The following is a 27,817-nucleotide window of genomic DNA, read 5'->3' as shown; positions in this document are numbered from 1 at the left end:
ATACTAAGGTTGATTGTATTCAGTTGAAAAACAGAGCAACGAGAAATCATGTTCAAAATGATGGATCTGATACTCTGTAAAACAACCAAGATGTCATATGACACACAAACTTCATATAACAAGTGATATCATGCATAGAACACCTATAGTGCTCAGATCTGAAAATATGTCTGATAACTATGGTATAATCTATTTAGTTTACAAATTGATTTCAATTGTTTCTATGAAGGTTGTGATGTTTTTATCATGACTGCTTCTAAAGTGTTTGCCTCATGTTAACAAAAATCTATGTTCGAATGATAACATTAGTGTTTTTGTTAGCATAAAAAGAGGGAAATTAAAACTTTAGCTATTTAGATCTTATGTATTAAAAAACAGGTTGAGGTTTCTCTAAAAGGACCAAAATCAACTATGTTAAGAATACATTAAGAAAATCAGCAGTTAAAATATTCAGATCATGAGTAATGTGGAATTTGGCATAAGCAAGTGCAAAAATGTCCAAATCTCTCAAAACGTTGCTGAAAATGATTTCGGATTGAGTATTCTTTCCTTGAAAACCTTCCAGTAAAAAGTTTCAATACTTTTCTATGGAAAGGGCAAAAAGGGAAAGAAGAAAAATTACAAAAACTCAAAAGTGTGTTTATCTCAAAACTTTTGAATTCAAAAGAAAAGAGTATAAACCCAAAACACTTAAGAGTCCACCGGTTAATCCTACAAAAGGAAAACCAAAAATAGATCTGCGTTTTTGGTCAAACATAATGTCATCAATCATCCATGCACAATCATTGTTTCAGGGAAGTTCAGGTAACAAAAGTATCTTCAGATATCTTTCAATAAAGAGGAAGAGGCCAAATTTTCAGAAATTATTCACATGGTAATAAGGTTCACAAAGAACTTTCAAAACCCCTGTGAACTGGCTCCTCATGGTAACAATCAACTGACAAGGAAATGGTACCAAACAGTGGTTACAGGACTTTGGTTCAAACCACTGACCATTGTCCTAAGCTTGAGAATGAAGTGATTTTGACTTTATTCAAAGTTATTTTAACTCTTGAGACACACCAGATCTAATTGACTTTATTTTCAGAAAACTTTTATTTTTTTTGTAAAGTTTTCTCAAAATAAAACAGGATATATTATTTTTTTGGAATGATATAGTTTGTACTCTTACTTGTTTTTTATAGCAAAAGTTCAAACACCTGTCAGGATGTAGACCCTTATTTTTTTTTTGGTGATACTATCCTTGAAAATAGATCAAAAGGAAATGGTGCAAGTGTCAAGGTCATGTCAAACTCAAGTTTGTTTTAACACTGATCAAAGATTGGTTGCTGACAGACCTTAAAACACTTGGATGCTCATGTTCTAATGACACAAAATGAGTAGCCATAGTAAAAAGGTTTCCATCATATGGGGTACTAAACCACTGTCAGGAATCTATAAAAGTGTTCAAAACTTGAAATAGATAAACATGTGGTAACACCTTGAATGCTGAAACAAGTAAATTTGCTGCATTAAAAATCCCTGTAAACCCTGCTGTTATGATTAATTCTGATAAACTTGCATTTAAAATGTGTTTGTCAAGTATTTGGTTCTGCAGGTGACCCACATTCATCATCAACAGATCTTGGACATGATACCAAAATCGTTTCCATCATCAGAGTAGCAGATGTACAAAACAACTGTTAAAGCTCATCCATTGATGTACAAATAGTGTTTGATCTAAGTTGCTTTCTAATTCTCTACCACCACTTCACCAAACCACTGTTGATAAATATTCATCAAAAGTGGATAAAAAAATCTTCAGTATGCCAAACCCCTCCTTCAAATCCTTTCACATCCATTCCAAGCTACTGCTGGATCATCAAAGTCACCAGCAGTGGTTAGCTCAGATGATTCACATCTGCAGCTCCACCTGTTAAAACATCAATCCTCCTTAAAACTCAACCATTTCACCATTCTCTTGGCAACATCAATGAAAAGGATTCTTTTAAAAAGGCTATCCTAAAACATGTGTCTTCTTGCTGACTCTCTACCACTCCATCAACAAGTCAAAGTGCCATAAAGCATTGAAAAACAGAAAGTTGGGTAGTTGTCTCCTAAGAAGAGCTTCAGCAGTTCAGTGACAACAAGCTTGAAAAACTTGTGCCACAGCCAAAGGATGAGAATCCTTAGGCAAATAGTGGGTCCTCAAAAAACGTTGCATATGCTAGGAGCATGTTTGTCAAGATTTTGTCGTACTCAAACACGTACAGACACCAAGAGTGTGAAAAGACTACATCAGGGGGATATCAATTCCTAGGCAATAAGCTTAGTATTTTGACTGTACACATGCAGCAGATGTTTCCACAACACTGATTGAAGAATATTATGATGCTGTTGTTGTTGCTGAAAAGTCCAACTATTTGTAACGTCAAAATATGTTATTGGATTTTGATATAAATTGCTTAAAAGACTTCTTTTATGCAGGGATGTCAAGTAGCTGAAATATATCATCAAAAATCCAGTATCTCATTCATCCATCATCACTGGACATCAGACACCACTGTGTGGGGGATTGCTATGAAGAAGGTTTGATTTCTTTGCATCATGTCCATCCTAAAGATCAGTTGGCAAATGTACAAACCTAAGAATTTGATACATCTACCTTTGAAAACTTCATCTCTAGGATTGGAATGCTAAACATGGATCAAAGCAAGCATTCTTGTGTTTCATGTGTAAATAGCATCAAAATGTTTTCAGAAAATCAAAATAAAATCTTAAAAATAGTTTAAAATTGAATTTTTCAATAAATCCTCAAAGTCTGTTTCCAAAACACAAGCAGAGGTTCCTGAGCAGACTTTAGCAGCTAACACTGCTCCTCAGGCACCTGCTGCTGAGCCCACTGCTCAAGGTGATCACAGCAGCAAAACAACTGTTGTGAAACCCACACCTAAACCCACCAAAACAAAAAGAAAATTCAAAAGCCCCCCAAACCTACAATAAAGGCAATTCTGGAAGATGAGATCCCAGAGCAACTGCCAGTGACAACACAAAAGTCACTAGAAACCACTGCTGCTACTTCCTCACAGCAGATGGTCGAAAGATCTCAACCCATGCCTCAAACTCCTCCTGCTTCTTCTCAAAAAGAACAGGTTGTAAGAACAGGGACACCAAATTATGATGCTATGGAATCACTTGATTTCATCATCCACAGTCCACTGCCCGGGGCAAATTCACTTTCAACTCCCATCATCATTTCACAAATACCACCATCAATAATGACCTTGTTGCATGCTTTGGATATAACTCAGACATAAATCAGTTCCTTTCAACCACCTATCACCGAGAGTATACTCCAACAAGTGACTGAGTCTGATGCTTATACCTCTGCTATCCCAGCAACAACTGAGGAGGTTACACCCCTTGAGTTACAAGTAACTCTTAATGGTAATCCAAGTGAAGCAGCCACTACAAGTGCTGAACCCACTGGTTTGCATTTGGACAGTGGTTACATCAATAAGACTTCCTTGGAGGCAATTCCTTCTATAGCACCTCTGACATCCACCAGTGGATCTGTTTTGACCACTGGCAACATCAAAAGGTTGTCAAGTGTTGAAGGAAGAAGACCCTAGTACCAAGAAAAAGGGGCATCAGTGGTTAATGTTTGGAGTACACTCCCTACCTCAACCACTGATAAAACCACTGCTAGTGGGAAATCAGATGATCCCAATTGATGGTTTAAGGTACCTAGAATTGACGGATAGAATTGAGAAACTGGATACCTCTGTTGCAGAAATCTAAGAAATGTTGCATCAGTTGTTGAAAGTCCAAATGGTGCAACCCACTGTTGTTCCAACTCAAGCACTTGCTCCACCACAAGCACCTGCTGCAAATGAGCTATGGAATTTATTTCAACCCCTGCACTTATCTTCGAAAGAGTTGATGATGCCAAAAAGGGGGAGAAAATGACTCTGAGGAAAATCTCTCAGTAACTTTTGCTGAAACATCTGTCATAGAAAAGGAAAAGGGAGGTGATGAAACCCTGAAATTTCAAGCAGATGATGAAGATACACAAATGAGGATCGTTCAAAGTCAAGTCAACTCAGCTGGTCTCAAAATCACTGCTGATATTAAAAAGGGTAAAGGATGAGAGCAGAGCTTTGGTTGAGAAAAAGATAGTTCTGCAAAAAGGAAAAGAAGAGGTTGGTACTTCATTAAAGAAGAGTCCTGTTAGAAAAACAAGGCAATCAACCACCACAGCTTCTAAAACTAAGCCAGTTACTATTTCAACCACAACTTCTGTTCTCACAAAATCACTTACTCCTCCACCATTAACAACATCTGTCACCCAAACAACTGCCACCAATACCACATCAACACACACCACAACCACTGCCACCCCCACTAAATCAACCACTGCCATCCTTTATCAAAAAGGGAAACAAAGCAGATGGATGCTGAAATACCAAAAGAAGACCAAGCTTCAGAGAATATATCATAAAGATGGTTCTTCAGACACTTAGAGCAGAACTACAAGAAACATCAAAATCTCAAATTACTGCTCAAAGTTGTCATCACTAGGCCTCAATCTCAAAACTCATCGATCAAATAAATCTCTCCCAAGAAACCCATTGGATTCAAAGATACTAAAGTAAAAGTCTGATCAAAAGACCCACGTATCGACTTTGCTCAGATCCAATGGTGAGGTGAAGCGTATATCAAGGGAAACAACATTTGGCCTGGGTGTTGAAGATTTGCAAGATCTCCTTGAGCTTACACTGTGCAGGGATGAGGGTGATAAGGATTCCATGAACTTTAAATTACAAATCAAAGATCAAGTAAGGGAACTCCTGCTGAGATAATAAAGATCCTGAATAATGAAGTGTTTTGGCATCATCTGTTCCAGGGGGAGATTGTTGGGATTGAACCCTACCAGAGGAACAGATGATGTAAAGCCAAAACTGGTTCAGAACAGTGGATTCATCATAAGCAGCGGTTTACACTAAACTTTCCCCTTGACAGTGGCTCCAACATCTGATGCAACTCAAAGTACTGATATTCTACAACAAATGTTGACCTACAACAACTGCTGATTCCTAAAGACTGCTGGAGACTAAGCACTGATGTCCAATCTACTGATATCTCAAAATACTGCTGAGGACCAAAGCCCTGTTGAGGACAAGCACTGTTGAACCAAAGGCCTGATCAACCAAAGGTGAACCACTGCTCAACCACAACAATGGCTTAGTATTAACAGCAGATTCAACAGCAGCAGTTTAACTTATATCTTGTAATCAGTTGTTTAGTAAGCAGGGCTTGTACTAGTCAGTAGTTACAGGTTGTTAGGTTGTTAGATGTCACTTTCATGGTGATGTCAGCTTTGATTCTCAGTGGTTTGATCTGCACTATAAATAGAGCAGTACCTGTACTGTTCTATTTGAGCTTGGAGCTTTTTGCTCATCTCCTTTCATCTTGTACGATCAACCAGGGAGTATCAGGCTGAGGGGGAGTTTAGTATGTATGTAATCTTTTGATTTGAATCCTTCGACTAATGAGAATCAATTGTTTATGAAAAACTATTTCCCTTTGTTTGTGTTTACAAAGTTTGCTACTCATTTCCGCTGCACTAATTAGTTTTATGCAAACAAACACGAATCATGACAGCCTCAGATCCTAACAGTCGGTCAATCACGTCCTAGTATTGTTAACAGGCCAATCAGTTTCACATAGACTCATGTCCCATAACTTCTTAGTTTTTCAACACAAATAGTACACAGGTAATTCACGTATTATCATACGAGTCACACTAGCTAGCCATGCAAGAAAACAGTCCATCAATTCAATTCATATAATAAGTAACTGAAATATCAAATAATAATATTATTTTAATTCGAGCATTAGTAAACATATATATAGGCCATTCGAAATTTTACACACTCATGGAGTGTGGGCTTTTCAACTAATTCAAGCACTTGTAGCCACCCAGTTTACACAACAGGATTACATCATCTCTTACTAATTACTATAGCCCAAGGTGTGCAACTAGCACAAAATATGCAAACATACACAATACATCCTATAGCACATTAATAACCACACACAGTGGGTCGGCCCGGCATGAAAGGGGCCTTTGGCCCAGATGAGTTGTGGGTGTTCAACGGGTCACGAACCTACAGCCCATTGTGATTTACCCCAACTGAACCCATAACAATTTACCCATAGACTGTCGGCCCAATTAACTGCACCTCAAGTTTTTCATTAGTCCCACCCGTGACCCACCTTTATTACCCTGCCCAAATATATATCAACCTACCCATCCCGATCCACTAGCAGCAATATTTAACCACTTTTATTGTTGGTTTTAGCCCGAGAATAAATGTTAGGGTCTCGGCCCACTTAACCAACTATTGTGGGCGGCCCATTATCACTCATGCAGGTTTCAACTATGACTTCATATACAACCGGTTTCAATGAAACAATTTATCATGCAATCCCAGTTTCATGCAACTAATAATTTCAGTTCACATAACAAGATGCCCAAGTCATGTTATCGATTACACAAGCAAATACCAGGAGCATATCATATCATTCATCATTATGCAGGTTTACACAAAATATAATACATATAGCCAATCAAAATTTTACCAAAGTTACTGGACTTAACTAAATTGTATCTATACTTTTTAATAGCATAATGATCCACCACCATAATTGCACACAAATACATCACCTTCAAGCAAACTAATTTTAGGATTCTAAAGCAGACGATTTCAAACATTACGTAAGAAATATTAAGCATTAAACATACATCATCATCATCGTTTCTTTTTTTTTATCACAAGATTATTCTTTATGCATAACCAGGTGTATAATATGCATCATTAGTTGTACGTTTCTAAGAACCCAACATTACAAAGCATGGATCATTCTTAATCATCAAACTTGCATAATACATACACAGATCATTTATTTTCATATAGTTTCAAGTAATCATTCAATCACAGGCACCAAACGACGCTACAGTTGGACCCAAACTGAAACAACGTGTTCGAAGACGAGGTAACGAGATATGTGGGGCTTACCGGCGATCGGTGGTGATGTGCTCCGGTTGCCGAGGGAGGAAGAGAGACGAGAGGTGATGCGCGAGACGGTGGTGGAGCTACAGCCGATTGCCGTAGGGTTCGGATGACATGCGTGAGGGCGTACGTACATGTATATGTATATATATACTTTTGGCTGAATATTGGCGGTGTAATGCTTGTGTGGGCCGATGTTAGGGTGGGCTGGGGGTTAGGGTCACGTAATTGTACCAACAATCAGATTTCAAACTTCCCATGTGTTACTATTATTGTTCTTATAAATATATTGTTTATTTATTTATTTATTTATATAGTTATTTTTTTTAAACTAAACCAACAAATACAGTTTGTCGCACAAAGAGTTAGCAAAGTCGTGAATAATATCCACACAATGTTTTGACCGTTAAAGGTTTTGGGTTGCGCGAGGAGGTTGGGTCGACTAGGGCGACAAACATAATTAATTTATCAAATAAAATACATATGGGATTCGATTTATAAAGGCGAAGCAAACGGTTTGTACCTTGAAGTTACGGGTTGTCACAACTCATCGTTACACTATCGCACTACTCAGGCTAACCCTACTCTCAAGCGCTCCCTTCAATCCATCAATCGCTGTGAGTATACTCGATCCCTTTTTACTTTTAGCACTTTTGGGTGTTACCTACGTTGCTTATCTAAAATCATAATCGAACACACTACTCAATTACTTTAAACGCTAACCGTTCTGCATGTATTACGTGACTAAATGAATGCTTGTTGTTATGTTTACACGTGGAATGCTGTCTACCTGCCTTAACGACGATAGTAATATAGTTTGGACTCAGCACCCGTTCACACGGGGGTTGTTAAGGACAATTACTTGCATGGATTACGGTGGTAATCATGTATTGCAAACTGCCTCGGGCACTCAACCAGCAGTCATTGGTATCGATAGTTCCATGTCGATAATTAACATGCTTCGTTTTCCTCTGTGTACGTGCTGGTTATGCGTAAACTATTTCGAACTCTATATGCTATTATCAAACTTGTATGCTCACCTTTACATTTTATGTATTGACTTTATTTTAACGTATGTGACAGGCAATTAGGATGCTCATCTGCTAGGAAGGCGAGCTTAGAATAAGCGTCTAGAGCATAGTTGTCTGTAGATCTTGCAGATCGAGTCTCTAGAAGCATTTGAACAATATTTATATTTGAATCTGAGTTGTCAGAACAGAACATTTGACTAGTTGTTATCTGTAATAATTTGTTTTACTATTTGGGATACGGTATGGGACGTATTATTTAAACTGAATGGTAATGATAGTTGTTGTGGAAACTTCTGGACAATCTGTTTCGCTCAGTGCCATGCCCCGATGATTCCGCCATCGGTTGGGGTGTGACAATCAAGTTCAGAATTTAAATTCCGTTTTCTAGTAAATCATTTTGTTGATTTAATCTAAGCATGATAACTTTATTATTTATAAAGTTCAAATTTAATACAATTAAATTATCAAACTCAATCTCATGCAAAGTACTATCAATATCTAGAGCCCCCCGCGAAGGAATTCTGCGTGGCTCTGATACCATTCATAGCGGTATCTGCCGAAATATTTTGTCGGTTCAAAATTGATAACTCAAGTAGGTAGAAAAGGTTAATTTAGCCTTTACTTATTCAGTTAATACTGAAAGAAAGAGTTTTCATAACTTTAATGAAAATGATGTTCATTACAGAAGAGGATTAGGAATTAAAGTAATATTCCAAGCATTGCAAGCTGCTTTTAAAAATGGATTTAGAACATATGGTGGGAAAAAAATGTTTTCTCCTGTCATGATTTCTCCAGCAAAAAATACTCCACCATCAGCCAAAAAATATTTAGAAGATAAAATCCAATTTTTAGAAAAAGGCATAATAAGATCGAGTCCTCAGGCTCAAGAAAGGGTTTGCTTATTTAGGGATCATAAAAAAGGTATGAATCCAAAAGATATGTGTCCAATATGCTATAAACAAAAAGACAAGGACACTATGAGTATTGTTTCTCAAAATGAGGGTCAAACATCTGATAATTAAGGATTTTATAAATCCTTTACTCCAAAAATGATATTCAAATCATCAGATTTTTACCGTTCGAAGATAAGGCATTTAAACAAGCCTTTAAGACTCACATGGAGTCAAAACTTGCTTTTCCCATGCCCACCTACTTTAGAATACAAGGATGAACGTGGCTAAAGAGGAAATAATGGATAAATAAGCTCAAGTTCCTAAGAGTGGACTTTCTTTTACAAAAAACAACTTTCAATACCTCCTGACAAAGTTAAAGTTACAAGAAGGCTCATGTCTTAAGAAAAGCATGTGAAAAGAAAAGGACAAAGACCTGGAGCTTATCTAAAAAAGAGGAGGATAAAAGGAGGAGAAAGGAAGGAGAAAGGCCATTAAGCTTCAACAAGTGTTTAAAAAAGTTTTTATGTACTAAAAAAGTGTGTTGTATTTTACTTAAGCTTTTGTATCTTTTCTAAACATCTTCCCGTGTAAATCATCCACCATGAAATAAAAAGATTTCCCTTTTCCTTATAAAGTCTTTTTGAGTGTTCTTTCTATTTTTAGATATTTCTCTATTAAAAAGAAAAAAAAATCTCCAATCTTAAAACGTTTGTACTCCAACTGAGGTTCTTCCAATCCTAGATAATAATAATAATAATAATAATAATAATAATAATAATAATAATAATAATAATAATAATAGTTAAATAAATTTATAAAACAAAAGGTTTAATAAACCTAAGAGTCAACCAAGAGAGTCATTTTATAGTTTTAGTAATGCTATAATAGAACAAAACTATAATGGATAATATGTAATATAAGCTTGTAAATTAAGCATATAATTATATACCATGCAATTAAGTGGTATACAAGCATTGGTGTATGAAATTAAATAGTAATTTTGTGAGTGTGACTAAAACTAGTGTTTGGGCGTTAGTAGGAGATATTGATTTCTTCTCTATGGAGGTAAGACTCTACCAAAGGTCTGCGTTGAGTTCATTTCTTTTTGCGGTTGTCTTAGATGAGCTCAGTGGCGGAGCTTGACTAAAAGTTTCGAGGGGGCGTAAAGTCATGGGACCCAATTTTTTTTCCTATCGTTATGTTTCGGGTCGGGCCGGCTATTCGATTCGGGTCGGGTCAAATAATAATAGTTCCAAACAAAACTAAAAAAAATTCATTCATTTAAAGGATCCGTTCTTACATATAAAAAAATTAAATATTGTTTAATAAACAAAAGACCAATATATATAATGGTACGAGATAAATGAAACCTGGACGAAGAATTACAACTCAGCCCGACGACCTTTAAGATTTAAAGTGGTAACAAACTTTTTTGATTTATATATTGTATAAATATTTAGGCAAAATAATTGGAGGGGCGATCCTATGTAATTTTAAAATTCTTGAACGAAAAATCAGAAATTATACACTTCTAACCGAAACATTGGAGGGGGCGGGTGCACCCCCGGGCACCTACTAACCTACGCCCCTGGATGAGCTGTCAAATTCAATTTAGGAGGCAGTTCCATGGTGCTTGCTTTTTGCTGATGATATTTTATTAGTCGCACAGAGTAAACAGACCGTGAATCCAAGGTTAGAGGAGTGACAAGCAACTTTGGAGGGCAAAGGTTTAAGAATTAGCCGCTCTAAGACTGAGTACGTGTGTTGTGATTCTAGTGGTGTGGGAAATGGTGAGGAGATTCAGATCATCATTGAGGGACTAGTGGTCCTGCAGTCTACTAAGTTCAAGTATTTAAGATTGTTTATTCAAAGGGATGTGAAGATAGATAGTTAGGAGATTGGATGGTGTAGAGCAGCGATTGGGGTTTTGTGTGACAAGAGGTTTTCAACCAAATTAAAGGGGAAATTTTACAGGGTTGCAGTTAGACCTTCTATGCTATACGGAAATGAGTGTTGAGCCATCAAGAAGACACAAGCACGTAAACTAGAGGTAGCAAAAATGAGAATGTTGATGTGGATGTGTAGGCATACTAGGTTGGACATGATAAGAAATGAAGTTTTTAGGAATAGATTAGGGGTAACTAGTATATTAAATAAGATCAAGGAGGGGAGGTTAAGATACTTTGGGCATGTAAGGAGGACGCAGACGACGACCACCGTTAGAACCGTGGAAACTCTTATGGTCGAGGGAAAACGAAGTAGGGGTAGACCGAAACTAACTTGGGATGAGCGAATTAGGAATGATTTAAAAGACTTGCACCTTTCTAATGACATGGTCGAGAATAGGTCTTCGTGAAGACATAGAATTAGGGTTAAGGACTTTCAAAAAACTAGTTTATTTTCCCCCAACAGAATTACTGCATTTTTTTTTTTTTTTTTTTTTTTTGTAATATACCCAGCTAACTTACAATACATATAATCAATAGTAACATATAAGCATCTTGACAGTTTGGCCGAGTGGTCTAAGGCGCCAGATTTAGGCTCTGGTCCGAAAGGGCGTGGGTTCAAATCCCACAGCTGTCATCCTTTTTCTTTTTACCCACGAATTTCATTAACAAATAAAAAATGCGTTATTCATTAGAAACACAACACCGTTTGAGTTCGATAAGACTTATCGAACTCCTGATAGGGTAACAAAAGATGAGATTATTAATGCGGTTAACGAATCGGTTGATATGGGTTCGTTGTCGTTGGATGAGTTTTTCAGGAGGTATACTAGTGAAGATAATGAGAGTTTTTCGAAACTAATCGAAAAGGGTAATCGGAACAAGAGGTTACGGTGTGAGTTTTTGTTAGAGGGTGAGAATCGCGATAACGGATTGAAACCGGATAGAATTACGAACGGGTATGGGACGTCGGATCAGCCTTTAGCTAGGTTAGATGGTTGGAAGTATACCGCGAAGAATTTGTTGATGTATCATCCGGCGGATAGAGGTGAAGTGGCTTTAACGCAAGAAGAGTGGGTTAATCGGTTGAAAGCGATGACGAAGGAGAAAAAGCCCGAATCCGTTTTATGTTGAGTCTACTAAAAAGCGGATAACGGGTATAGTTTCGTTAAAACTCCATCGCCGGCACCGGGTGTGGACGAATCACCGTTTGTTACACGGGGAGAGATCGAAGGCACACCGTTGCGATTGGAACCCGAGGACACTCCGGTTGACATCGGTGGTAGTGGAAACGGGCCGCAGTTCAATATCCCTCTTCCGCCTTCGAGAGACGTAAAGGCGCATTCGTTATCGCGAGAAGCTTCAAGGAAAATCAGGGATCGTTCTAGAATGTTCCAGAAACCGCCACTGCCGTCTGGCTGTGCTAGTCCAGGTGCCCGGACGCTTTCTCCCGCTGCACTGGGAAGTTTGTCAGAAACGCGATTGCAAAGTCTTCGCATTCTGCTGGTGTTGATGAGTCGCTTCAAGCTAGTTATCGCGGGTCAAGCCCTGGGTTTTCGACGCCGAAAGGTGGAAGAAGTGCGTCTAGAACTTACGTTGACCGTATATGTATCGTTGAATGTCGAAGCATACAACTTTTAAGTTGCATACTTATGAATCTATAAGGGTGGCATGCCATGGTTTTATAAGCATTTTGTGATTGTTTCTTCTTGTTTCGTTGCCTTTATTTATCTTTTTAGTTTCATTGACTTTACTTTGACCATATATCATCATCATAATCAGTATATCCCACCAATAGCAAAGCTAAGGTAGGATCTGAGGAGGGTAAGATATAGACAGCTTTACCTCCACCCCGTAGAAATAGAGAGGCTGCTTCCAATGAGACCCCTCGGCTCGACTTTGACCATATATGTATTGTTGAATTATGCATGCTAGAAGTTATTGTTTGCAGTGTATACATCTGTTATCTTTGTATTTGGTTCTTCTTTGGAGCAAACTTGCAGTAGAAGATTCACATGATTTCACATGGATTCATTAATGGTGAATCTTTCATGGGCCTTACTCGACGATTTTAGTTTTCGCCGAAAGAGTTTGCTTTATTCATGATGAAAATGTGTTCAAGATTACATCTTTTCTTGCTTTTGCTTAAAGTGGAATCTGCTGCTACACCTTTTTCCTAGATTAAACAAACCACATGCCTGGATATTGGTTCAAAAGTCAAGTTGACTTTCTAACTGACACGCGATACTTGTGAAGGTGCGATCGCGGTAGAGTCTTGAACGGTTCTGATTGCGGTAGTCTTGAATGATCTATTTATTATGAATATGATTAAATGTAGGGAGTTGCAACAGTATATGATGAGCTGCGATTTAATGTGTTCATCTGGTGTCACATGAGTTTTGCTTTGAGAATTTTAGCTTTTGAGATTTTGAAGATTTGGTTGTCACGGGTGATACTGTTTACATGAGATTTTGAAGTTTCGGGTTAACCTGTAAACACGTTTAGCTAAATAGGTTGGGTTCATGTCAATTTGACAAATTAAAACTTTTAAGCGTATGGGGTGGGCTATTGTTTAAAAGAAAAACGGGTATATGCCAAGCAAGGCAATGATACGGGTTATCCCAAGCGTTTTGTATGCTATATAGAGGGGCTTTCAATCAGGGCCGTTCCAACATTTTTAAAGACCCTAAGCGAACCAGAAAGTGGGGCCCTAATTTCACACATAAACTCTCCTTCAATCCCGGTGGACCCATCGCCATGGGTGATTACAGTTAATTTTTTCGTCTAGTGATAGCCGATAGCCTAGAATTGAAAGCAGGTTGCGATGGGAAGTGGGAACGATGATTGCGGCTGTATTTTAGGGGCTTTAGGTCGCTGAATAATGATGATTAGGTTGATGGTTGTTTTGTTGTAATAGCCAGAAATTAATACGAAATGGGCTTTGAAACTGGGTCTTTTTTGCTAAATAATATTTACCTTGGGCTCCTTTAATGAAAAACTAGTTTAGTTTTGAAATAAAGGTATTTATTTGGGTCTAATACATATAGTATGTATAAAAATTTTCTAAAAACTTGGAGGCCCTAGGCCCGTGCCTAGATTGACAAGCCTATGGAGCCGGCCTTGCTTTCAATACAAAACCAAATGTAAGTATGGAATTGCGAGAATCGTATAAACAGATACACACGTCACTTTTAATATAATAGATGGTATGAAACTATGAATACGTATGTTATTATACCTAATCAGCACTATGTACAAATGCTTAGTTCGTTTCTCATAGTCTCTATTTAAAATTAGTTATAGAGTTAATTTTCGTTTTGCTCTCTATGGTTTGGTCATTTTAACAGTTTTGCTCAAATAGTTTAGAAATAGCAATTTTCCTCCCTGATCTTTCGAGTTTGTCGTCAGTTTGCTCCCTGGCTCTAACTCAGTTAAAACGTTCAATTAAAAGTAGGGGTATTTCGGTAGTTTACTCCCTGTCTCTAACTCAATTAAAACGTTTAGTTAAAAGTCGCGGTAGTTGTGGTCGGCAGGTGGTGGTGGATGTTTGTGGATGGTGGTGGCCGGTAGAAAGAGTGGTTGGAAAGATGGGGATCAGAAAAGAATTACTTATATATATATGTAAATAAACAAGTTATAGGTTTATTTAGGTGAAAAGACTTACATGCCCTTGCTTTTATCTATAAAATTACCAAAATACCGTTCTACTTAATGGATTTTTTGATGGAGTTAGAGGTGGGGAGCATAATGACGATAAGTTAGAAAAATTAGGGAGGAAAATAGCTATTTTTAAACTATTGGGACAAAACTGTTAAAATCACCAAATCACAGGGAGCAAAATGGAAGTTAACTCTTAGTTATATAATCATATTTTTCCTTATTCAAAATGACACGTTATTTATATATATAATTTTTTTTTTCAATTTTTGTAATGACACGCATCCAATATATATAAATTGGCACCACCCCCTGCCATACATACTTCTCCCATGCTCTTGCAATCTTTGACAAAATACAGGATCCTGAACAACTTCTGCTTCATTCTTCATTCTTAAGGTAAACTAATCACAACTTCACATGTCTTCTGATTATATTTTATGCTTATACGCTTTCGTAGACTACCGATATGGATTTATGTAAACGATGATCATGTAAAGTCATAATTCGAAACCTTACATCGAATTTTTATGCAACGTGTTCATTATGCCATACGCCCATACATAAGCACTGTATCTGAACAGTGGCGGATCTAGAAAATCCTTATAGGGGCAGGGCAACAGTATATAGATAATTTGTTATGTTATGTTTGATCCTTTGAATTAGCTTGAAATTTACATAATAATTGTTAGGACAATTTAGCTATATATGATAAATCTTGTTTACAATATTATTATTATTATTATTATTAAAGGGAATATCTACAAAATGCCATCTGCAAGTCATGAGACATCTGATCAAGACCGAGAAGCGTTTGTTGAGGTTGATCCGTCAGGACGATTTGGGCGGTACAGCGACCTATTGGGCGCTGGTGCGGTAAAAAAGGTCTACAGGGGATTTGACCAAGAAGAAGGCAGGGATGTAGCCTGGAACCAAGTCAAACTAAGAAATTTTAGCGATGACCCGACCGTGTTAAAAAGACTGTTATCGGAAATCGAATTGTTACAAACTCTAGAGAATGAAAACATCATTGTTCTGTATAGTTTCTGGATGGATGTTGAAAACACTACCTTGAACTTTATCACGGAGGCGTGTGCTTCGGGTAATTTGAGGGATTATAGGAAGAAACATAGGCGCGTGTCGCTCAAGGCGATGAAGAACTGGTCAAGACAGATTCTTAGAGGGTTGGAGTATCTTCATACCCATGAACCCTGCATTATTCATAGAGATCTTAATTGTAGCAACATCTTCATCAATGGAAACATTGGAAAGGTAAGTATGCTTTTTGATTCTAAATTCTATTAGCCTGAAGAACACCTACACAGCGTAAACGAACCAAACGAACACGAACAAGACCTTGTTCGTGTTCGTTTGTTAAGAAATATATGTGTTCGCGAACCGTTCACGAACACATATCGAATGATATTTTATGTTTGTGTTCGTTTGTTAAGGAAATGAACTTGTTCGTGTTCGTTTGTGTTTGTTTGTTAATGTTAGGCAACGAACATTGACAAACACAAATGAGCACAAACTAATGTTCATGAACACAAATGGAAATAAACGAACACAAACAATCGTTCATGAACATAATATATAATACACCGACACTTCTTAGATATTTAATTTGTCGGAATTTTGAGGTATTTAATTAAATATAAAAACTGAAAACACTAATGAAGTATCGAACACAAACGAACACGTTAGCGAACGTTCACGAACATAAATAAACGAACACGACCTGTGTTCATGTTTGTTCATTTAACTAAACGAACGGAATTTCTTGTTCGTGTTTGTTTGTTTAGTAAATGAACGAACACAAATGAACTTCCCGCCGAACGGTTGCAGGATTTTGGTGAGTCCTGTAAGTTTTCCTTAACAGGTGCTCATATAATAATAATGTTCTTATAATGTTGTGCCATGTGTCAGGTTAAAATCGGGGACTTGGGTTTAGCGGCAGTGGTGGGTAAGAACCACGCGGCTCATACATTACTAGGGACACCCGAATACATGGCTCCCGAGTTGTACGAGGAAGATTACAACGAGTTAGTGGATATTTACTCATTTGGAATGTGTTTGGTTGAAATGGCTACAATGGAAATACCCTATAGCGAGTGCGACAGTATTGCTAAAATATACCGAAAGGTTACAAGCGGTGCCATGCCTCAAGCGTTTAATAAAGTCAATGATCCTGAATTAAAAGCGTTTATTGAACGATGCATTGGTCAACCTCGAGCTAGGCCTTCCGCATCCGATCTTCTTCAAGACCCGTTTCTAGTCATCACTAGTAGTGAAGAGAGTGATGGCAGTACCTAAAGACGTTTTTATGTGTATATGTGTATAAGTGTCACGCAACATATAAAATTTTTAAATAGATAATCATGATAACTATGTTAGTATTTGTTCCTATTGTTATAAGTGTGTCACATATGGTTGTTATATGGTTATCTATCTCATTATGTTCGAAAATTATTATGAACATGTGTTTATACGATTCTCTACTTAAAATTGATTCTGTAATGAAAGAACCCTTTTTGTTAATCGAATTTATGTATACTTTATTTTTATATCTTGATGTAATGATTTTAAATAGTTGAAGTTGGTTGAAGATAAATATTATTATCAATCCTTAATTTAGCAAAAATGGTTTGTGAGTGATTTTTACTATTCATTTTTCTTACATATTTGACCTCTCAACTTTCATTTTTATACACATCAACCCCTTTAGTTTTATTTTTAACCTCTTTAATTTTCATCGTTTACAGATTTGTCGTTTTGCGTTTCAGTCTAAATCTTGTGAGTAAACATGCTGCAACGTGCATGTGTGGTTCAACGTTTTTACATCTATTTTTTGGTGGTTTAACAGCCCCGTTACAGCTCGAGGGTCCTCAACCGACTTATTTCTTGTTTTCTATGTTTTACATTTCGGTCTAATTTTTATGAGTTAACACACCGTAACGCGCATCCGTGATTCAACGTTTTTACACATTTACTTTTTGTTTGGTTTAACGGTCCTGTCACAAAGCGTGAATCAAATACTAGTTAGGGCATGTTTGGCTAAGCTTATTTAAGGTAAAAAGGACTTTTTGTGAAAAGAACTTATTGACTTATGACTTTTTGAAAAAGCGTTTGGATTAGCTTATGGGATGGGAAAAACTAATACGTCAATAAGTTGTTTTTTGAAAAGCGTTTGGCTTAACTTATTGGTGTAAAATGACTAAAATGGACATCCTTTCATAAGGAGTGTTATAAATAAGGGGTAATCAGGTAATTTGGTCTTTAAAAAGTTAAAAGCTGATAAAAAGTCACAAACCACTAACTTCTCAAAAACTCCTTTTTGATGGCTTTTTCTCCTTTTCAAAAAGTCATTTTGAAAATGAGTTTTAGGTTTGCCAAACACTAAAACTCTTTTTTAGTTTTTTGATTAAGTCAATAAGTTATAAGAGTGTAGGGAGTGGTTAGACACTTGAAAGTGGTAAACTTTAAAATCAACCAATGAAAGTGTGCCATGTCAAAGTGGTAAACTATGCTCAAAAGTGTTGGCAATGGTTAGACACTTCATGAATTAGTAAACTATTTAAAAAAAAGAAAAAATGTGTAATTGGTTGAGATGACATGGACCCCACCACACACCCCCACTCTCTCCCCTCTCCTCCCTCACCCCGATTCGGTAACCCCTCACCGATTTCTCCCCCCAAATCGGCAAAACTATTTCGGTAAACCACAGGGCATTGGTCACCGATCGGTGCCGAATCCCTTTGCCGACTTCACTCCAGACGACCTAAGTTGGGTTAGAAAAGCTTAGCAAAACATGCCCTTAGTCCTAAAAGACATTGTGTAATGAAAAAGAATTGTTATGGTTTTGGTATAACTTGATGGGGAATTAATTTAAAAAATAAAATAAAATAAAAAAAAGAGGAATTATGGGGATTGAGTAGTGTGGGAGGAAACAAAACAAAGAATAAGGAATAAAAAATGGAGGATTTTAAGAGCCGTGCCGTCCTGGTTGTTAACTTATGCAACAAACCACTCAAAGACTTCACCTTCACTTCATCTATACATTCTTTGACATTCCACTCTTTGTGTTATACGTATACACACCTATATATAATTATTAATTATAAAATATAAAATACAAATATTGTGTTTTAATGAAAGTTTGATAAGTTATTTATTTTATGATTTTATCTACACACAAAAATCATAACGACGACTCTCAAAATCCAATACTTTACACTAAAAACAGATTTTCAGAAAGTTTCAGTAAATTAACACTGCGAAGGGAAAAAAACAGAGGGGCCCCTCTTGGCCCTTAGTAAGCTTCGCCAATGATAACCAATGATTCGGCTTTTTAGCTAGTTCAGTTATGATTCGATTAATATAAAGTTGAAAATTTTACATAATTTTAGTATATAAAAAAAAATATTACAAGTTGAATGGGTTTGTAGGTGAATTGGGACACAAAAAATGTAGAGATTGTCAAAATGGTCACATGTAAGAAGGATATAAAACTTTACACCCTTATTCTACTGTCCAAAGCTTTGCTAACATTTTCAAACTTCCCATAATTCAAGAAACTATCTTTGAAACCTTCAAAAATTACCATTTCTTTTACTACATTCGTGTGCATCTTACTTTGACCATCACTACATATGCTTCTACTATACATACTACACACATCCAATGGCTCAGATTCATCCAAGATCATCTGGTTTTCTGGATTCTAGAAGTACTAACAATGTACCATTTTCATTATTATAAGTTGAGGAGATCCGGATCAAGCAACTATATCCATGAAAAGACTCAAAAATGATGGTTAAATTCTCAGTTTGTTTGTAAAGTTTGCAGAGTTACAATTGCTTCTTGTTGTTGTACTGTTTATTACCATATGGATGGTTCTACACCTAAAGATAATATTTCTGTGCTTTCTAGTCCTTTTTCTTCTGCAAATGTTAGTGCCCTCCTCAAGATCAAGATCATTTCATGGTAAAGTTTGAATCTTTCGTATGTTGATCGACTCTTTCGTTGAATTCAATCATACCCTTTTGATAAAGTTTGCATTTTTCGTTACATTTATCGCATCTTTCGTTGAATTTAATCGTACCCTTTTGATAAAGTTTGCATTTTTCGTTACATTTATCGCATCTTTCGTTGAATTTAATCATACCCTTTGATAAAGTTTGCATTTTTCGTTACATTTATCGCATCTTTCGTTGAATTTAATCATAACCTTTTGATAAAGTTTGCATTTTTCGTTACATTTATCGCATCTTTCGTTGAATTCAATCATACCCTTTTGATAAAGTTTGCATTTTTCGTTACATTTATCGCATCTTTCATTGAATTTAATCACACCCTTTGATAAAGTTTGCATTTTTCGTTGCATTTATCGCATCTTTCGTTGAATTTAATCATACCCTTTTGATAAAGTTTGCATTTTTCGTTACATTTATCGCATCTTTCGTTGAATTTAATCAATACCCTTTTGATAAAGTTTGCATTTTTCGTTACATTTATCGCATCTTTCATTGAATTTAATCAATACCCTTTTGATAAAGTTTGCATTTTTCGTTACATTTATCGCATCTTTCGTTGAATTCAATCACACCCTTTGATAAAGTTTGCATTTTTCGTTACATTTATCGAATCTTTCGTTGAATTCACACCCTTTTGATAAAGTTTGCATTTTTCGTTACATTTATCGCATCTTTCATTGAATTTAATCAATACCCTTTCGATAAAGTTTGCATTTTTGTTAAATTTATCGCATATTTCGTTGAATTCAATCACACCCTTTGATAAAGTTTGCATTTTCGTTACATTTATCGAATCTTACGTTGAATTCAATCATACCCTTTTGATGTTTCTCTTTCTTTTCGATTATATTCGTTACAGGAGTCAAGAAACAGGCTTGCCAGCTTCGGTTTGTGTCCGCGTTGGAGATAGACTTTTCAATCTTCACAAGGTGAGTTTGTGGTTCAAAACAACAAAAGTTTAAACCTTTGATAGTTTCTAATAGTTGAATAAATTCTTGATTGTTTATGCAGTATCCTTTATTTTCAAAAAGTGGATACTTTAACCGAGAATTAACCGATTCTAATGAAGTTGTACTACCACAAGACTTCCCAGGCGGGCCCGAGACTTTCGAAATGATCTCACTTTTTGTTTACGGGTCATCCACTTTAGTCGACCCGTTTAACGTTGCATCTTTAAGATGTGCAGCCGAGTTTCTTGAAATGACGGAAGAATACACCTCGGGGAACTTGTGTGAACGCTTCGACATATACTTGAACCAAGTTGTGTTACAAAGCTGGGAGGACACACTTATTGTCCTCCAAAAGTGTCAATCACTTGACCCGTGGGCCGAAGAGCTCTTAATCGTGAGTAGGTGCATTGAATCCTTAGCTTTCATGGCCTGCATGGAGATTCTTGATCCCGAAAGAAGAAGAGACCAGTCGGTTGTTACTCTAGAAGCTTTAAGCGCTCAAAGATGGAGCTCCGAAATGGTCCAAGAAATCTTGACCCAAGATGTTTGGATCAAAGACTTAATGGCTCTCCCATTCGGGTTTTTCAAACGGGTCATCGGGTCTTTAAGAAGACAAGGTATGAAAGAAAAGTATGTTAGCCCGGTTGTGTTATTCTACGCGAATTCGACACTTTTTGATGAAAACGGCGCCAAAGAAGATGTATCATGTTTACTAAAAGGGATTCTTGATTTACTTCAAATTGGGGAAAAGGGTAGTAGAGTTATTCCGGTTGGATTTTACTTCCGTTTGCTATCCGAATCGCTAAAACTCAAGTTGGATAAAGAGTATACTCTAAAGTTACAAAATCAAATTTCTGGGGCGTTACATATGGGTCGAGTTGAAGATTTTTTACTGCCAGAAAGTGGGATAGATGATGTCGCTAGTAGCATTGAAATGACGACAATGGAAAGCATATTTTCAACGTATGTTGTGTTTCACTTGTGCCCAAACAACGGTACTCCTTCGCCTTATAATTCTGTTGTTGCAGAATTATGGGACGCGTATCTTACCCGTATAGCTAGTGATGCGAAAATACACGCGAAAAGATTCATGGAACTTATTGAACTCATGCCTATATCATGTAGGCAGAACCATGACAATCTTTATAAGGCACTGAACATCTTTCTACAGGTAAGTTCCTTTACTTGTTGTATAATAACTATGACCATTTTGACTTTTCCGACGTAAATGAGTAAAATGCTATTTTCATCCCAGAGCTTTAGCCAGCTTTGCGACTTTCCTCCAAAGGTTGCATCTGGATCCAAAAGATTTGAAATCTTGCCATTTTCATCAAGCTCGTTAACTCCATCCAGTTTTCTCCGTTAAGTCAGGGGTATTTCCGTCTTTTTTACTTTATGTAAGAAAATACCCATGCCGGAGAAAAATGGATGGAGTTGACAAGCCTAATGAAAATAACAAAATTTCAAACCTTTTGGATCCAGATGCGAAGAAACAAACCTTTGGAGGAAAGTCACAAAACTGGCCGAACCTCATGGACGACTAAAATGGCATTTTACTCGACGTAAATGTTGAAAATGTTGAGACTTGTTTTTGCAGGTTCATACTGAGTTGTCACAAGATGAAAAGAGTATGGTATGCAAATACCTCAACTGTCAGAAACTCTCAAATGAAGTTTGTATAGAAGCGGTTCAAAACGAATTAATGCCTTTACGATTAATAGTACAAGCGCTTTTCGTTCAACAACTAAGCACACACAAAGCGTTAAAGGAATGCTCCGATTCATTCAGATACGCACATTGTGGAGACTTCTCAGGAAGCATCCCGAGTTCAAGATTCGCAAATTCAAGAAGCCAGAATCTCGTAGAAAGCCCGTGTTTTGATGTACAAGACACGAGAAACCAACCGCTAAGTTTCTTGCTACAAAACGACTCAGAAAAACCCGAGTTTTGCAAGAAAGAATACGAGTCCACAAGCTTTAGAATTCAAACACTTGAACAACAGTTGATGGTGTTGAAAAGAAGCATCCAACTACAAAATACATCCAAGAAAAGAGAACAAGGTTCGAAGAAAGTGGACCCCGTGAGGCCATACGGGTTAGAAGGAAGAACAATGAGTAAGAAGAGAACCCCTCTTGGTCAAGTGACTAGCTGCATAGGAACGGTGAATTTAGCGTCACAAAGGAGGTATGCTAGCCGGTTATTGAATGTGTTTAGGAGATTTAGTTTGTTTGGTAGAGCAAAAGCGAAGAAGAAACCGAGTGTAACCGGTGTTTGGCCCAAACCGATGTAAAGCGTTTACTTTATATAATTCATATGTATGTGTTATCCTAGTATTTATTATTTGTGAAATGCAACAAATTAAGTGCCTGATTCCCCCTACCCAACGTAACCTGGTCCCACTAGTTAACAGGGTATTGGCGGGTCCCATGAGATGATTAGAAACATGCTTCTTAACTTCTTTTATTTGTGAAATGCAACAAATTAAGCGCCTGATTCCCCCTACCCAACGTAACCTGGTCCCACTAGTTAACAGGGATTGGTGGGTCCCATGAGTTGATTACAAACATGCTTCTTAACTTCTTTTATTTACGTAGTACAAAAGTCACAAAGTTACAATACATCAAACCTTTGATAATCAAACACGATTAATAAGACTACAAATAACAAGTAAAACCAAGCGCAAATAACGAGTTGTTAACAAACCGTTGATGTCATTAAACAACGGGTTTCTTCACGATATGCCCGTTAACATAATGTTGACGACAAACAGGCATATACATATCCGCCCCACCAATAAGTTCAGTTTTCGTCTCGTTAGTCTTCCTGAAGGTGAAATGGGCCTTTTTGCCGCACAATTCACATCTGGCGGTTAATTTAGTTACCGTATCAGCAAGAGGTACTATATCAAGCACCGGACCAAAGTTTCGTCTGTCAAACAAAAGCGACTTAGATTTAACCGCTAAAACAATAAAACACAAAGTGATAACATAAACACGCAATCTAGCGAAGTAAACCACCTTAAATAATCGCCGTCAAGACCAGCAACGACGACAGTTTTCCCATCATGATCTGCAGCTTTACAACAAAACTCGTAAAGATCATCGAAGAACTGTGCTTCATCGATTCCAATTACATCCACCTGCCAAAAACACATAATTTGAACCAAAAGTTAACAAATATGAACTTTACCCCCCCCCCCCCCCCCCCAAAAAAAAAAAAAAAAAAGTTAACAAATATGAAAAAGGATTCTTGTTAACTACAGAATTTTCATTGCTTGCTACACAAGTAATCATAAAGGTCTCACCTTTCCATAAGCTTCTTCACCAAGCTTCTGTTTAAAAGACAACAAATCAGGCAGTGCCCAACATGGATACTTTGTTCCATCATGGGTCACAACCGAATCTATCGCATATCGGGTATCCTTGTTTGACTTTATCATTGCTATGTTCCTAATCAACAAGACAAACAACATGAATAAGTGATTAAGAGATCAGCTAGATAAGGGGAAACAGGCTGAAAGAGCCCAAACTTCAAACCAGCATAACTTCGGTTAGAGGCGGACCCAAGTGTCTTGGTGGGTGGGCTGGCGCACTCCTTGAAAAAAAAATTAGTGTATTTTTTAGGCAAAAAAACCGACTGCACCCCTTGAAAATATGGTTGAACCCTTCATCCGCACCCCAGCAAATAATGCAGGATAGAAGGGGGGGGGGGGGGACGAACTTTTCGCTCAGAAGTGTCCGGTATATAGTTTTCGTATAGAACTTTTTTAGGTATATACGTTTTCGACCCCCGGTTTTAAATTTTTTTTTAGGTATATATGTTTTTGACCATCCGATCGGAAATCTTAAGCTTCGCAACTGAATTCTTGGATCCGCCAATGACTTCGGTTACAATTGCAAAAGCCTCCAACGGTTTGACTGACCCAAATTCCTTGATCTAAGGCCCGATTTTGTCAATCAAAGTAGGGATGAGCAAATAGTACTGGGTACCGAAACCGAGTACCAAATTTAACCTATCAAATCATTTTCCATACCAATTTTTGCGTTTTTCGAGTTCGGTACCGGTACCATTTCGGTACTTTCGGAACCGAGCTCATCCCTAATCCCAATTTTCCCTCAAAATTTTGCAAACTTTTGAACTTTCCTATGGTTTTAATTTCAATAATTGAAGGTCAATTTGTAATTTCTAAAATCTCTCTATTTTTATTTATTTGTTTCCGCTCTGCGTCCATAACGAAAGCTAACAATCAATGAATTGATGAGAGCAAAAAGATGAAGAATTATGAAATACCTGCCATTGGTGGCTTCAGATTTGATCCTGCGAAGAAGGGCGGTGGTTTTACCGGCAAACATTGGGCCCACAATGACATGAAGTTCACCTGAAGGGTTTATGTTCGTGATCTGATCTTGATCAGTGGGTGTCAGAGACATGATGTTTTGAATTTGGGGAAGTGGGATGTGATGGAGCATGTCTTATCTTGAATCTTGTATAAATAATGGATGGATGATGATTAATGAGATGTGAATTTGTGGGATTTTGAGTTTGAAACTTTGGCGGGAAGATGAGATATTTTGGGAGGGAAGAAGAGTATGAGACAAGTTTCATGAAAAGATAAAGTTGGAGCGCATTGTTGCTTGCTGGCATGTTTGTTGTTTGTTTTGATTGGTGTTTTTTTATTCACTTGAAGTTGAAGTGACAAAAGTGAAAGTTCTATTTGGGCCTGGCCCAGAAATCAGGCCCAATACCATGTCAAGAAGTAGAGGTGTGAAAAAACCGGTTTGGCCTGAGAAATTGGTTTTCAACCTGACCTGATCCTGAAAAATGGTTTGGGCCCTCACCCAATTCGACTCGGTTTGAGTGGGTTGGATTTTTCAACTGTAAGTTCAGTTTATAACCCAAACCAAACCAGGCTGGTCCATTTAAAAAAAAAAAAAAAAACTCTGTTTGGTTTGGGCCCAAACCGGTTTTTGTACACCTCTACCTAGTTCAAGACAACATGTGATTGGCTGCCCCCTGTTGGTGTTGCCTTTGTAAAAAAGGGTAATATCCAAACCCCTTCTTGGTGTTGTCTTTGTAAAAATGACGTGGAAACCATCGATCACATCTTTACCTCTTGCGTCGTGGCTTCGGTGATTTCATAACACATCAGCGAGTGGGGCGATATTCCACATATTTATGTTTTCTCCATTAAAGATATGTTTGAGATTCAGACTTTTATCATAATAAAATTTTACATGAAATTTATTTTTCTAGTTTAATACAATACATACTGTTTAGTTTGTTTTTCGAGAAACATATGCAAATTCAAAGAATTTTAAAAATTCTTCATCCCACATTGACAAAGGAATAAAGTTGTGTAAAAAATGTCAATGAAACATGAGGTGCCCCTCATTGCTAAGGTTACATGGTATGGAATGGAGCCGGCACATCAGCGATACCTAAGTTCATCAGTGCCACATAAGCAATCCCCCCCCCCCACCCCCCAATTTATTCTTTTGGTTTTAAAGGGTTAAAGTATAAATTCTAGTAATGAGTTTTTGTTTAAACTCAGATTTGTACCGCTTTAGCCATTCTCAAGATTTTGGTTTGTAATTGTATGATTAATAAACATGGAGATGAAATGTGGAGATCAAAAATGATGAAGGGATGTTTCTTTATTCTTAAAGCCATAATGTGCATATTACATTTTGATACAATCATAATAAGTAACTTTAAGATGTTTGGTTTGATCCGGTATTATTGTTCCATACGAGCCATGTGATACTAATCCGGTTGCTAAATTAATCAATAAGCAACTTGATTTTCCCGTTGACTGATTATAACCTGTCTCTTGATATGTTTTACATGTTTAATTACTGATATGACATAACACGAGATAAAATATGTAACATATATCTTAAACTTTAAGGGTATTCAAACTACTTGCATAAGTGTGTTTTTTATTTTTTATTTATATATTTAACCAAACAAGAAATCAAGCTGCCCAGTTGATTGAAGATTTTGTTGAGAAACCGCATGCATTTGAGGGACACCATCTAAAACCAAATTCCCAGCTTGCCATACTTGATTAACAACAGACCCGCTTGCAAACGGGCCCACAGTCGCATAAATGGTGATCTCATTGTTCAAAAACTCAGCCGAAAGGCCCGAAACAGGAAAGTTAAGATCTGAAGGCAGCATCGACGGGCTGTAACTAGTTATCATTGTTGGATATACTGTCACACTTCCATTACTGTTGACAAATGCCACTAATGCTTCTGACCCAACCATACCTATTTGGTTCGGGTTGATGGCCCACGCAACCCAACCACCGGCCCCTTGTCTGGCCCGGTATGCAATATCGGCTACACCCATGGTTGAGTTGTAGGTCCAATGAAGCTGAGCTGATAAATGAGGAAGATCTTTACAAGAAGTGTAGACTCCTTTAGATGTGAATGTATGATCTAAGCATCTAAAAGCATATGAAATATCAAAATGAGATTGAAGAAAATATGGAATTAGAACAAGGGTATAGCTTATAGTTATAGCCATTGATAGAATAATAATAATATTGAGTTAAATGCTTATATATGCATAGTAAAATACATGTAGGACTGTCATGAAAGTGTTACTTATTATACCAACTAGTATAGCAGGTGTATCATGTGTGATGAACCAACTAGAGGGTTTAAATGTGTGAAAAACTATTTTGAAAAAAAGAAATTAAGAATACTTTAGATAATTTTTTTTACATAAAACCACATTCATATACTCTTAACGGTTCGGGTTTTTCGGTTTCTTGGATTCCTCAGATTAAATTTTTTTGTGGTTTGATCCATGAGTAAGCATGGTTCAGTTCGGTTATTGGGAAAATCAAAGAGGAATAATCAACCAAAATAAGACGATTTGACCCAACTTTTTTTTACCAAAATAGATGTGAATTTTTTACACTTAAAAAACTAGACATATTATTAAAAAAAAATCCAACAAGAAAATGTCACATATGCGGAGCCGGCTAGAATTTAGCCGGCGCAAAAAAAAAAAAAAAAAAAAAAAAAAAAAAAAAAAAAAACATCTTTAAAAGTACTACAAGTCCACAAAAACATCAAATTAAAACAATACACGTGTAATAAACCGGCTAACAATACAAGTGTAATGATGGGGCTAAAATTTAGCCTGTTTGTTACATGTGTATTGTTTTGATCACATGTTTTTATGAACATGTTGTATTGTTCAAGGTTTTTTATGGTAGTCACTTACGAGTCCTTTTCTC

General features: G+C 36.9%; 4 protein-coding genes, 1 non-coding gene and 1 pseudogene across 5 annotated transcripts; 4 read left to right on the top strand and 2 right to left on the bottom strand.

Annotated features, from left to right (window-relative positions):
* The first annotated feature begins 7,048 nt into the window (after positions 1–7,048).
* On the top strand, positions 7,049–12,589 carry LOC110887777 (annotated as a pseudogene).
* Positions 11,483–11,562, top strand: TRNAL-UAG. The gene has a single exon. It is a non-coding gene; the product is annotated as a tRNA-Leu (tRNA).
* Positions 12,590–14,887: 2,298 nt separating the features above from the next.
* LOC110889618 (probable serine/threonine-protein kinase WNK11) lies at positions 14,888–17,120 on the top strand. Its single transcript, XM_022137182.2, has 3 exons — positions 14,888–14,981; positions 15,337–15,854; positions 16,509–17,120. Exons 2-3 carry the CDS (start codon positions 15,351–15,353, stop codon positions 16,893–16,895), a joined length of 891 nt encoding a protein of 296 aa, XP_021992874.1. The 5' UTR covers positions 14,888–14,981; positions 15,337–15,350; the 3' UTR covers positions 16,896–17,120.
* Positions 17,121–19,268: 2,148 nt separating this feature from the next.
* LOC110889619 (BTB/POZ domain-containing protein At5g48130) lies at positions 19,269–22,935 on the top strand. Its single transcript, XM_022137183.2, has 4 exons — positions 19,269–19,565; positions 20,475–20,544; positions 20,627–21,736; positions 22,163–22,935. The coding sequence occupies exons 1-4, from the start codon at positions 19,468–19,470 to the stop codon at positions 22,853–22,855; spliced, it is 1,971 nt and encodes a 656-aa protein (XP_021992875.1). The 5' UTR covers positions 19,269–19,467; the 3' UTR covers positions 22,856–22,935.
* A 183-nt stretch (positions 22,936–23,118) lies between these two features.
* LOC110889620 (thymidine kinase) lies at positions 23,119–25,212 on the bottom strand. The gene is made up of 4 exons (XM_022137184.2): positions 24,856–25,212; positions 23,870–24,014; positions 23,583–23,704; positions 23,119–23,493 (listed from the first exon to the last, which is right to left on the bottom strand). Exons 1-4 carry the CDS (start codon positions 25,032–25,034, stop codon positions 23,280–23,282), a joined length of 660 nt encoding a protein of 219 aa, XP_021992876.1. The 5' UTR covers positions 25,035–25,212; the 3' UTR covers positions 23,119–23,279.
* Positions 25,213–26,201: 989 nt separating this feature from the next.
* On the bottom strand, positions 26,202–27,117 carry LOC110889621 (cytochrome b561 and DOMON domain-containing protein At5g47530). The gene has a single exon (XM_022137185.2). The coding sequence runs from the start codon at positions 27,094–27,096 to the stop codon at positions 26,524–26,526; it is 573 nt and encodes a 190-aa protein (XP_021992877.1). The 5' UTR covers positions 27,097–27,117; the 3' UTR covers positions 26,202–26,523.
* Positions 27,118–27,817: the final 700 nt, after the last annotated feature.

The sequence above is a fragment of the Helianthus annuus genome, chromosome 11 (genome assembly GCF_002127325.2).
Source record: "Helianthus annuus cultivar XRQ/B chromosome 11, HanXRQr2.0-SUNRISE, whole genome shotgun sequence".
NCBI classification, from domain to species: domain Eukaryota; kingdom Viridiplantae; phylum Streptophyta; class Magnoliopsida; order Asterales; family Asteraceae; genus Helianthus; species Helianthus annuus.
Note: the sequence above shows the minus strand (reverse complement) of the source record. Positions and strands in the feature narration are given on the sequence as shown.

Excerpts from the sequence above, each read along its gene's own strand:
- LOC110889621 (XM_022137185.2), bottom strand. The coding sequence starts at position 27,096 with ATGGCTATAACTATAAGCTATACCCTTGTTCTAATTCCATATTTTCTT.
- LOC110889619 (XM_022137183.2), top strand. The coding sequence starts at position 19,468 with ATGGATGGTTCTACACCTAAAGATAATATTTCTGTGCTTTCTAGTCCT. Across the intron at positions 20,545-20,626 it reads GACTTTTCAATCTTCACAAG|TATCCTTTATTTTCAAAAAG; the intron begins GTGAGTTTGTGG and ends TTGTTTATGCAG. Across the intron at positions 21,737-22,162 it reads CACTGAACATCTTTCTACAG|GTTCATACTGAGTTGTCACA; the intron begins GTAAGTTCCTTT and ends TTGTTTTTGCAG.
- LOC110889618 (XM_022137182.2), top strand. The coding sequence starts at position 15,351 with ATGCCATCTGCAAGTCATGAGACATCTGATCAAGACCGAGAAGCGTTT. Across the intron at positions 15,855-16,508 it reads TCAATGGAAACATTGGAAAG|GTTAAAATCGGGGACTTGGG; the intron begins GTAAGTATGCTT and ends GCCATGTGTCAG.
- LOC110889620 (XM_022137184.2), bottom strand. The coding sequence starts at position 25,034 with ATGCTCCATCACATCCCACTTCCCCAAATTCAAAACATCATGTCTCTG. Across the intron at positions 23,705-23,869 it reads GTGAAGAAGCTTATGGAAAG|GTGGATGTAATTGGAATCGA; the intron begins GTGAGACCTTTA and ends TGTTTTTGGCAG. Across the intron at positions 23,494-23,582 it reads CTTGACGGCGATTATTTAAG|ACGAAACTTTGGTCCGGTGC; the intron begins GTGGTTTACTTC and ends TTTGTTTGACAG.